General features: G+C 36.2%; 1 protein-coding gene across 1 annotated transcript in view; it reads right to left on the reverse strand.

The window, feature by feature from the left end:
• The window catches only part of LOC308503367 (uncharacterized protein), a gene marked incomplete at both ends in the record, with an annotated part of 30,276 nt that extends 29,231 nt beyond the window's left edge, over positions 1-1,045 (reverse strand). The window contains one exon of the mRNA XM_081062689.1: positions 128-1,045. Coding sequence (XP_080918815.1) covers positions 128-1,045 — 918 coding nt within the window. The remainder of the gene's footprint in view (positions 1-127) is intronic.
• Positions 1,046-13,092: the final 12,047 nt, after the last annotated feature.

Here is a 13,092-nt window from a genome sequence, read left to right on the forward strand (position 1 = left end):
ACATACTCTAGAATCATCAAACTATGGATTTATGGTTGTTCTTTCCATTGTGTATCCTGACTATATTACGTATATCTATATGGATGTATGTATATCATTGTTTTTGGCATTATGAACAGCCTGTTACTCTCCTCTTCAACAAACTCCTCATGGCATTTTTCACCTCTGTGTTCCTCACTGTATAAATGACTGGATTAAACATGGGAGTGAGGATTGCAAAGAACACAGTCACCAACTTGTCCACAGGGTAGGTGACCACAGGACGCATGTAGGTGAATATGCAAGGCACAAAAAAGAGTACAACTACAGTAAAGTGGGAGCCACATGTAGAGAGGGCTTTGCGCCGTCCTTCGATACTGTGGGACTTCAGGGAGCTCAGGATGACTACGTAGGAGATGAGCAGCATGGAAAAAATGAGCAAACACATGGCCCCACTGTTGGCTGCCACTACCATTCCGAGCCTATAAGTGTCCCTGCAGGCAAGTTTCAGCAGTGGGAAGAGATCACACATGAAGTGGTCAATGACATTGGGACCACAGAAGGGCAAGTGGACTATGAAAAGAATCTGTACTGTGGCATGCAGTAGCCCCCCAATCCAGGCTACCATCACCAGGAGGTGGCAGAGCCCCTGTCGCATGATGGTCATGTAGTGCAGGGGCTTGCAGATGGCCACATAGCGATCATAGGCCATGACAATGAGGAGGAGGATCTCTGACCCTCCCAGGAAGTGCTCCACAAAGAGCTGAGTTAGGCAGCTGCCCCAGGAAATGGTTCTCCGCTGGTACAGCAGGTCGATGATCATTTTGGGGGTGGTGACAGAAGTGTAAGAGGCATCTATGAAAGACAAGTATGTGAGAAAGAAGTACATGGGAGCCAAAAGTGTGGGGCTGAAGGAGATGGTAATGACAATGAGCAGATTGGCCAGCACGGTAAATAGGAAAATGAACAAAAAGACAATGAAGAGAACTTTCCGCAAGTGTGGATTCTGTGTGAGTCCCAAGAGAATAAATTCAGTCACATTGTTGGGAGGCGTGAGGCGATCCATTCAGGAAGTATTAATAACACCTTCCTGGGCCAAAATTACCTACAAAGAGATAAAGAATGATACCTGTGAATCATGAAAGGATTTTAGTCTGAACTTCATAGTTCAGACACAGGATAGTCTCTGTAACTGGGGAGCATGTCCTTGGCACCCCTCACCCCAGTAATTGTTTCAATTCTTTCTCACTTCCTCCATAACGCTTTCCAACTCTTCAGAATACCTAGTATCTGTTACCTAGAAAACATCTATAGGACAACATTTCATGTATAATTTACTGAGATCGGGATTCTCTTTCTGGTTCCAACTCTCCATGACGATGCTAAGTCAGTTCAGCTCCCCATGCTGACAAGCTCTCCTCTGTGTCCGTGAGCTTACAAATTGCAACTCTCACATGTATTTCGTAAGCTGTAAAGTGCTGTATACAGTAAGTTATTTCCTCTTCTAGAAGAATTTACATGTGAACTCATAGCTCTAACTGCAGAAAGAAAGATGTGGTCGATAAATATGTATGATAAGCAGGCAGTTTAGAGAAATGCATAAGTGGTTGGAGACACACCCTCCCTGGTACCTACCATAACACATATATGATCGTGTGTGTTTCTCACTGTGCCTGTACAGTCCCTGGCATCACGCCTGCAGTGTCTGGCACCTATTGAGTGATGAATAAGTGGTTGGTGAATTGCCATACTTCCTTCATCTCCACGTGTAAGACTATGCATGCTTTCCCAGCCCTTACGCCTAGGAATTCAAGTGCTCTCATCCTCATGCTGGTTAGCATTGCTCTCTACTTTATGAGAAACATAAATAAACTTTTGAGAGGAAGCTGCATTCCTGTTAATAGTTTCTGACACATTTTATAGGGTAAGTATAAAAATATTAATTGCCTCTAGGAAAGAGTATGTTACTGAGGTACTTTACTTTCAGGATAATTACAGTGTTAATTAATATTTTTTATTCTTCAAAATTCTGTTCCAAATACAATTTTAACACAGTGACATGATGTAAATTTACAGCTTCAGTAGCCTGGGATATTAAAAAAAACAATTGTTGGATAGGTGTTCAATACATGAGGATTTATCAAGGAAAGGAAGCCCTGTTTTCAAAGTTTTAAAAATAGAAATGTAATGCACAGAATGGAAAGAAACAGTCTATAGATAAGATAAAGTACTATACATCTATACATAGGTACACTCACAAACACATATAAAATCTATTATTTCCTATAAATACTTATTACACATTTAGTTATTCAATATTTATTGCACATTTACTATGTAAATTAATGTATGTTGGTCCATATGAAGTCATGAAAAGTGTACGTGTTAAATGCCTTCAGTAATCCATCCCTCAACATTTTATAACCAAACAGCAGCAGCTCATCCACCCTGATATGAATGATCCTCCCTCCTCCCTTAAGGTTCTGCTATAGGCATTCTCATGCCTCCTTCTCCCACCCTCCAATCCTCCCGTACCATCCATCAGCCATCGTTCCTGGTTACAAGATAGATTGGTTAATTCCTGGTTAATAGAATGAGGACATTGGGGGACATAAATTTCCCGAAAGAAAGAAAAGAAAAAAAAGGAAATCTAACAAAATATATTCTGCAAAAATCATTTCTTTTCCTTTTAAAGGTAAATGGATAAATTACCCAAAATGAAAACCATACACATATGTGAAAACAAAGAGAAGCAGCCCCACCCTTACTCTGAGGTGGACTCGCCTAACAGATAGAAAAGATACAGTGCACACAGTAAGATTAAGATAGAATCAATAAAAGTGATTCAGAAATAACTATGAATAGAAATTACTTTGTCTTTTTCCTGTGACTTCACAATATTCTGTCTAGGAATAAACCATAAAGGAAAATATTTTAAAAAGACAAAACTCACTATGTACAAGTATGCTCAACACAATTATAAAGGGCTGTGGAAAATTAGAAATTGCGTGGAATGTCCAAAATTAGAGAAATGGATAAGTAAAATACAGTGCATCTCCTTGAATAATGTATAGTTTTAACAGAGATATTTATAAAAAATTTTGCAATATACAAAAGTTCTTATGTTGTAATATTAAGTGGGGAAAATTTGGATGCAAAGTTGAATATATAATGTGACTCTAACTAATTTAAATACATATCAATAAAAAAAAAAGACCCCAAAATATGTTTAGTTCTCAGTTGGTAGTATTACACTTGGTTATATCTTTCCTGATGCTTGACATATTGAAGAAGATATTTAATTTCAGATTGGTGGGTTGAGGGGTGATTAAATGATTTGTAAGATCCATTTAAACCCAAGATTCTGTAATTATATGATTTTTTTGGAGGGGGGGGAATCTCACCTATGAACTTGTCTGACATAGCTCCATGGCCAGGGCCCCAGGCAGCTGTTCATACACCACAAAAGTTGTAAAATGCCAACTAGCTCAGCTACAATAAGTGTCTTTGTTGACTTGTAAGTGGCCTCTTTGGCTAAGTCCTTTGTCTTGAGCCTTATAAGTGCTACCGCATATCCTATTTGCAGGCAAACACGGTAAAGTTTCTTAGCTGTGGCTAATTAGACCTCACGGGGATTTCTCCATCATTAGCAGATCTGGCCAAGAACCCAATTATTTCACATAACTGCACTCAGAAGAGAACTTTTATAATGTTTATCTTTAATGTTTAACTCCCTCCTTAAGTCTACATAAAGACAAAAATGCCATGGACAAGAAGAAAAAAGTTGACCACTTATGAATTTGGATATTTAATAATAAATGAGCTAAATGTAGAGTTTGTGTATTTTGGTATTGGATAAATTAAACATGTAGGTGGGTATTTGGCTTTTAATTTTCTCTTTATAATACTTTGTTTTTAAAATTGATCTACCGTTCATGGTGATCATAATTTTAAAATATTACAAATGTGTTATGAAGGTAGATTCAGCTGAATTTTCTGACGGACTTGATGTGAATGTGAAAAGAGTAAAACTTGCTTCAAAGGTTTTGGACTACATCACCTGAAGACAGTGTTGTCATTTACTGAGAAGATTTCAAGTCTAGATGCCACAACTAACACAGCCAACATTTGCTTGAGTGCTTACAAGTGCCAGACATACTTAATCTTTATATCGTCGAGTCAGATACTATTATTATCCTTATTTAACAAGTGAAATAACTAATGCTTGGAAATGGTAAAGAAGCTGTGCGATGGAAGTCAGTAGGCTGGGCTGTGACCCCTGACTTACATCGAAATAAAGAGCAAAGGTGATTCTACAAAATGTGTTGAACCTCTAAAACTCTTGACTATTTACTGCAAAACAAAGATAATTGGCTCAAAGAGTGGCTGTGAGAGTGAAGGGACTACTAGCTTAGTAACTGGCCCAAAGTTGATACAAAGTAGATATCTGGCAATCTCAGCTATTTTAATTATTATTGAAATTGTTTTAAAAGTGTAGGTTAACATCATTGAAAATGTATGACATTTGACCATGACTATTAAAATTATGTTGTTTCTATTATGCCACTCAAAACAATGAATTATTAAAAACCATGAGAACATGATTGTCTATCATCTATTTGCATGGCTTTTAACCACCCAGCACAAATTTTTTTCTTCCTTCTTTACCAAAGTGACTATTTAATACACACAAACACATATACACACACACACAAGTATTATTAATTTTGGCATTAGGCAGATAGAGACAATGTTTGTTGCATATGATTACAGTTTTAACATGAATGTTAAACATATTCTGAGATAAAGAAATATATTTACTGACAAGTGTTATTCACTGATACTCTTCCCTTCGAACCTATTTATTTCCACTTTATTGCTCAGCACCATCCCTCTTCCATAAGAAAAAAAGAAAAATGATCTCTACGTGTCCACTGCTCTCCATCCCCTTCTTATGTCTCTAGATTGTTCCCCTAGAGTTATCCTTTAATATATAACAGTAAATACTCAAGGAGTAAAACATATTTCTCCTCTATGAGTTCCAGAAAATATTCCTTCAGTCCCTTCTGAAGAAAGACTGGTGAGAATAACCTGAGTAGCCCCTCGGAGACACCAAGATATCCAGAGGGCCAGGAAATGTGAAGATCCTAGTCTGCCCATCAGTGATGAATGTCATGGAATAGAAACCAGGGCGGCTATATTGCAAGAACTTTAACGAGCCTGCTTTGTCAGCCTCCAGGCTGAAGAATAAGGGTGTGTTAACAGGCAGTACCATGATAGATAAAATAAGGCAAGGAAATAAGTTTTTTCTATATGAGTCTATGTGAACCAAAGAGAGAGAATCCAGTTTTCTTAAACTGTTTTCTCTCTCGCAAACATGGTTGCCTTGGTCTCCTGGCTTGCTCTTGCAACAATATCATCTAAACATCCTGGAGAATTAATAGAGACATTATTAAATAAGATGGAGTTGCAGTATTATCACGACCAGATAAAATTCACTTCTTCCTTTTATGAAAAACACCGTATTTCTCAGAACCTTTTATTTCTTCATTCATCCATTGATCCTTCATTTGCTCTACTGTCCAAACCTTCATTGATTCCCATACTAATTCAATAACCATTTACTAAGCCCCTCATGTAGAGTTTCCACATCCAGAGCTTTTTTTTTTGTCATTTGATCAACACCACAGTTTACTTGTAAACATATTATATGTGTCAATAATCAAATTGACAACACTTTATACATTTCATTGTATAATATTAACAACATACCAGAAAACAATCCACTGTACTTACAGTTTTGGTACTTTAAAATCTTTAAATACGAACGGTCTTTTGAATGAAGGATTCAGCAAGTGTCCTTGAATAAGAACTCTGCAATGTCACCACAAACGGGCTGGAATGGGTTCTACAAAGAAGGATGCAGAGACATATGTCTGCTCTCAAAGATCTCCTGGTCTGTGTTATGAAACACCAACATTCTAATGAAAAAGAGAGAAAACTTGAGAAGTGTCACAGATGCACAGAATGTATGCAGAGAGGCCACAGAAGCAAATGCAGATGCCCAGGATGACGTAGCACTGGGTCATGTCCTTGTGACTGACATGTTGACTCAGACACTTCAGCATTTTGCACTGAAGATAAAATCTCTACACTTAGTAGAGATTAGTAGTCTAAATGCCTAATCTTGAAAGCACCACCTGAGTTTCCCCTCAGTTCTGAAAGCAAAAGACTATTATTTTTTGTATAAAGAGATTAAAAATTTTGAAGCAATGAGGTTGCAATTCTTTTCTATATTTTACCAAGTATGATCATCTCAACTCTGGCAGAGAGGAATTCCTTAGGTATGATTGCTCGCAAATGTGATGCAAGAAGACACAGCTTCCACTAATAACCATATGTTTGTTTGTTTTTTAATTTATTGGGGTGACAATGGTTAGTCAAATTATATAGATTTCAGGTGTACAATTCTGTATTACATCATCTATAAATCCCATTGTGTGTTCACCACCCAGAGTCAGTTCTCCTTCCATCACCATATATTTGATCCCCTTCACCCTCATCTCCCACTCCTCACCCTCCTTACCCTCTGTTAACCTCTAAACTGTTGTCTGTGTCTATGAGAGTGGAGCAGACAGCCAAAAATATGAAAAACCTTTCATTTGAAAAGAAAAATAATGTGAATACAAATTTATGAGCTTCATATTAGGAAATGTTTGGACAAGGCAAATATTTAAGCTACATGAAGGGAGAACCTTTCTCACGTTCCATTATTCAATTGTATTCCTAGCAAAGTAGGTACTTACTCAAGCTGTTAGAGTCTCTGCACAAGAGGCCCTGAGGCTCAGATGTCTTGGGGCAGGCGAAGTTAGGAAGTTGATGTTTCAATTCTTAGAAAGACAAGTCATCACAGTTATATTGTTCTGAAGGCCAGAATCTATGTCAGCTAGAACCATATGATTTTCAGTCAATTAATTCACTTCTTTATTTTCAGTCCAGTAGCTAGTGGGTAACTATTCCTACAGGAATAGAATTTTTTCCAACAAGAGCCTGCCCCTACATCTAATCTCCGAGGGGTTCGACTATAATTTCCTTAACATGGCTTACTATGAGCTCCATTAAGCATCTTCATCTCTACATATATTTAATTTAGTATTCCATTTTCTGACTCATAAGGGCCTTAGATAAAGAGGCATTAAGTACCTATCTGAACCAGCTGAAGATTTTAATTATAGGCTGAGCTCCACGAAAAGTTGGTCATTTTCCACTCAACTAAGAAATGGATGAAATCCAGCAATTCCAAATGCTACATTGATTACTTCTAAGATTTAAAGGGTACATGTAAGTACCGTTCTTCTCTTAAAGGACAGTGGCAAAAGATGGAGAAGTTATCCTTCATCTACAACTATCAGATATGATCATGGTTACTGCAGACTAAATTATGACACAGAACTGGAAAACTAATATATGCATCAGTTTAATTCTCTATACCCCTTTCAGCTGAATGCAAGGAACTGCTTACTAACGCTTTCTGCTTATCTGAATGAAGTAAAAGAATTTGCCAGATCAGACGATGTTTACAATAACTCAGAAGCTTAATTTATATGCTCCAATGAAATGATACACTGAAATTAATCACTGATATAGATGTTGCCTCAAAATATGCAATAATCCACAGGAATTATAAATTACATCTATTGCCATAATTTTTCAAATGAAATTTAGACATGAATGCACTCAAAATAAGTAAATTTATTACATTCATAACATCATAGTAGTTTCTTCCTTAAAGGAAAAATCTTCGGAAGATATGAGAGCTATGGTAAATATGACTAATCAATATAGCCAAAATACAAAGCCTACACCATTCAGGCAAGTTTCTGGGAATAACATGGTCCATGACTTTTACAGACATTCCACAAACCCTACAAAATCATTACTGTCCCTTTCCCATCCCAGTAACAAGAAAGAAATGACAGTGACTCTAGAGAGAAGTTACTCATGCAATGCCACAGAAGCCTCATAATCCTAGTGTTCGGACATTCTCAGAAGTGTCTATTGTATGAACATTTGCAGCCTGGAGACTTCAGCTGTAGCCTAATCCCACCATTCTAATGAATACTGGGATTGGGATTCCATAATTCCTTGATATAGTAGCCAGACACAGCTCATTTGAAAGACTACTAATGGAAGTCATTGGATCTTCATGGGAACACAATTTAATGGTATCACAAGAGTCCTTTATGCCACTGGTGATGTCAGAAGGTCTATCTCAAAAGGACAGACTAGCATAACAAATCTCCTTAATGAAATGGAAATAGCTTATATAGAAATATGTTATGGGAAGACATAATAAAGATAAAAATCAATAAAATAGAAACCTAAAATAGAAAAAATCAAAACAACCAGAAGTTAGTACCTTTATAATAAAACTGATAAAATTCTAGAAAGAGTGGGACAAAGAATAGAGAGAAAATCCAAATTACTAATCTCAGAAATAAAAGTAAATAAACATCACATAGATTCTTCATATTTTAAAATAACACTAATTAAAAAAATAAAAAATAAAAAAATAATAGAAAAAATTAAAAAAAATAGAGAGGGAGAGCATACAGGCCTTGAATAGGAAAAAAATAATAATAATAATTGCCATGAAAAAAAATGTTATCCCAATGAATTGGATAACTTACATAAAATGGGTTAAATACAGAAAAAAACACAATCTCCTGAAATGACTCAAAGAAATTGAAAAGTTAAATACTCCTGTATCTCCCAAGAAATGAATTATTCTTTTTTGTAGATAAGATTGTAGTGAATTTAGCAAGTTTGTGAATTTCAAGGTCTAAAAAAAAAAGAAAAAAATCAATTATATTTCTATATATTACAATCAATAATAATTGAAAAAAAATTCAGCACCTTTTACAACAGTATCTGAAAATATAAATACTTAATGGTATCAAAAGTGTCCTTGTAAAAAGATGAGCAGGATCCATACATCAAAAACCACAAACCTTTTCAGAATTAAATTTTTAATAAAACAAATAAATGGATATATCATGATCAGGAAAAAGAAATTTGAGATTGTTAATATGTTATTTACCCAAAAATGATCTACAGATTCAACTCAAGTAGAATAAAACTCAGAGCATGGCCTTTTGGAGATGTGAACAATGGTATTTTCCAATAGCGAATACAATTCTTCATTCTACATGCTGTTCTGCAATGTGACTTTGCCACGTCCCCATGAAATGCTGTCATCTATTTCTCTACCACCTCAGATCTGGGCAGGCCATGTGACTGCTCTGACCAATAGAAGATGGTGAAAGTGACATACTAGTTTGGGACATAGTCCTTAACTGGCCTCACAATTCCTGCTTTCTACCACTGGGATCCCTGAGCACCATGTAAAAAGACTGTCTATACTGCTGGAGAGAACTTACAGTCCTGTGAATAACTGGATGGGGATTGGAACCCTGGCACTCCCTTCCAGTCGTTACTTCCAAGATACAATAGATATGAATTAAGCTGTCCTGGATCCTATAGACTACTCGGTTATCAGATGAATACAGAGTGACTTCAGCCCATACCACATGAATCAGAAGAAATATCCAACCTCTGCCTCCATTCCTGGCCCAAAAAATTTTCAGATAAAATAAAATGGTGTGGTTTAAAGTCAAAAAAATTTGGAGGATTATGCCATGTAGCAAAAGCTAACCAGAGCAAAAACTGGAACCTCAAAGTGTGGTGTTTCTGTAACAAAAATTTAAAGGATGTGATATTAGCTTTGGTTCCAGGACATTAACAGAGCTTGACTTCAAATCTTCTGTAATTAAAGGCTTAAAAGATACGAGGAAGTACTCTTGGAGGCTGAAGAAAAAGTGATTCATGTTACCTAGTGCTGGAAAAGTTTGGCAATACCATCACTGATACTAATGTAGAAAACAGAAAATGTACCTAAATGAACAGTGGAGTCAGCTAAGATTTCCAAGTACACTATTGATAAGGACGGCTGTGTCTTTTAGCAGTGTACGGTATGTTAAAGTGTGAATAAGGAGAGATGAGTTTAAAGAGTAAATGTTAATTTTCAAGCAAAATTGGAAACATTTAAAGGAGCCAAGAATTGCTGATTTCAAATATAAAACTGGTCCTCATGCCTAGCCTCTCCCAACAGTGAAAAACTCTCAAAGAAATGACATAAAAAAAATCATTTCATAGTTCTATCTATAAGACGTTTCTTAAGACTTCAGAAAGAATGGATATGTGTATCATAGACTCTATTAACTAGACAAAAAATATTTCTAAGAAGCTTAAGGGTAGTACGCCACTGCACACAGTCTTTCAGCCCAAACCTGAGAAGGGAGAGTCTAATGATATTTGTGGATATGGCCCTTTATAATGAAGTAAACTCAAAACCAACCAATAAACAAAAAAGCCTACAAAATTTTTAAGAGAATTATACTAAAGGAAGCACCATAGCCTTCCTTTATGCATTCATCCATCTATGGATACATACATTATTTTCATGTCTTGGCTATTGTGAAAAATGCTGCAATGAGCAGGAAGGTGCAGATATGTCTTCCAGATACTGATTTCATTCTCTTGGATATACACACAGAATTGGGATTGCTACATCATATAGTAGTTCTATTTGAAACTTTTGAGGAACCTGCATACCATTTTTGATACTGAACACATTTATATTGCCACCGACAGTATACTGAAGTCCCTTTTCTCTACATTCTTATCAGCATTTGTTTTCTCTTATATTTGGTAACAGCCATCCTAATAGGGATGAGATGGTTTCTCACTGTGGCTTTGATTTGCACTTCTGTGGTGATTCACAATGTTGAACATCTCATGTTCCTATTGACTATTTGTCCATCTTTTTTGGAAAAATATATATTCAGGCCCTTAGCTTATTTTTAATTGAGTTACTTGGGTTTTCTGTTATCGAGTTATAGAAGTTTCTCATATTTTGCAGATATCAACCCCTAATGAGATACATGATTTGCAAATATTTTCTCCCATTTCATGGGGTTCCTTTTAATTTTGTTGGTTGTTCACTTTGATGCACAGAAGCAGCCTGGATTTAGAACTTGAGAACCTGGGCTTCATTCTGATGTCATGATGGGATGAGATCTTAACTCTCCTGATACCTTTCACCTCCTCCCTCTGGAAACCCTGAGCTGCAATCTTACAAATGTGACAGCCTCACTGGAGAGACCTTGTTTGTATAGCCAATTACCTACATGGAAAAGGAGAACGGCACAGTAGAGCCTGATCTTCTAGCCATCCCTGCTAAGGCACCATTCATGTGCGCAAAGTCATCTTGGAACCTCCTTAAAAGCCCAGCAATCAGCTGAAAACTAGAGAGTAATCTCAGTTCATGCCACAAGAATTGTTCAGTCAAGTTTTGCCTCAACAATCAGGAGGAGGAGGAGCGGAAACAGCCCCAAATTTAAAGTTCTAGATATATGAAACTAGACATATTAAATAGAAATTGTCAGGTCATTACTGAAATTAATAATGTTGGCAGATTATTTTACCTGTTTTGGGGAAATAAGCTAAGGTATTTTTTATCATAAAAATAAATTCTACATGGGTTAAAAAAGTTTTTAAAAGTAACTTTAAAAAAATCAAGATATTAAAATTTATAAAATCTTATAAGAAGGAAATAGAATTTTGCAAGAGTGATATGATAAAAGAAATCAGAAAGCAAAAGAATATTCAAATGAAACATATTTATATTAAAAAATCGATACGTATAGCATAAATAAGGTAAATATATGTAGCAAATATCAAATATATAGATATAGATGTATAAATATAGATATAGATATATAGATATAGATATAGATTAGAATGAGTTTATCAAAATTCATCACTCCAACAGATCAAGTGAAAATTCTCACTCCAGTAGATCAAGAATGCAAGAAAATAATTAACAAAGTTTATAAACTAGATTTTATGTGCCAGACATTGTGCAGGAAATAAAGCACAAAGACAATTAAGTAACTTTCCCTGACTTCAGGGCGGTTATATACCAATGAACATGGACAACTGACCAAGATTTTTATCACATCTCTTGAAAAATTTACACAAATTTGAAAATTAACTAAAAGTCTTAGTCCATTTTGGCTACTATAACAGAATACCACAGACTAAGTAGTAGACAACAAACATTTACTTCTCCAGTTTTAGAAGCTGGGAAGACCAAGATCAAGTTGCTGGCAGATCACTGTTTCATAGAGGCCTGCTTCTTATTTCATAGACAGCCATCTTTTCACTGTGTCGTATAACATGGCAGAAGGGGCAAGTGAGCTCTCTGGAGTCTTATAAAGACACTAATCCCATTCATTTGGGCTCCATCTTCATGATCTAATCACCTCCCAAAGACCTCACCTCCAAACGCCACCATATTATAAAGGATTTAAGTCATGAATGGGGGGGGTGGCACAAACCTTCAATCTACAGCAATGTGAAAAAGTGGAAAAGTTATTTAAATTCTGATAAAATCAAATGTTTGACATTACGAGGAATGATCTAACAAACTTTGAATGTTTAAATAAAAGCAATTTATTACAATAAAAGACACATTGCTGTTAATCACCCTCAAAATACTCTCTCTTGCTTTGAAAACATTTATCCCATCGTCTGGCCACTATCTGAAGCAGTTCTTTTGTGAGTGTCTTTAGTTGCACTGTCGTGGCTGCCTCTATGTCCTGAATCAATTCAAAACGTTTACCTTTCATGGTCATTTTGACTTAGGATAGAGCCATAAGTCAGAAGGTGCCAGATCCAGTAAATAAGGGGGATGAGGACATACCGTAAAGTTTTTATTTGACAGAAATTGCCACATACCAGAAGCAATGTGTAATACGGTGCCTTTCCATCGTGATAAAAAAACAACAGTGAATGCTGCTGCCAAGTACCATCCACTGAAAAGGCAGGGATCTTCAATACGGACAGTGGTGCATCGAACCTTACTAACAGAGTATGACAAGTTTCAACTTATTCAGTGCGGTCAATTGGGTGTGAGCTGCAGTTGAGAGAAGGTATGATTTAAAGTGTGCCGTAAATTATGGATCACAAATGACGCATTAACATGAAATG

This window comes from Rhinolophus hipposideros (assembly GCF_964194185.1).
Source record: "Rhinolophus hipposideros genome assembly, chromosome: 10".
Taxonomy (NCBI): domain Eukaryota; kingdom Metazoa; phylum Chordata; class Mammalia; order Chiroptera; family Rhinolophidae; genus Rhinolophus; species Rhinolophus hipposideros.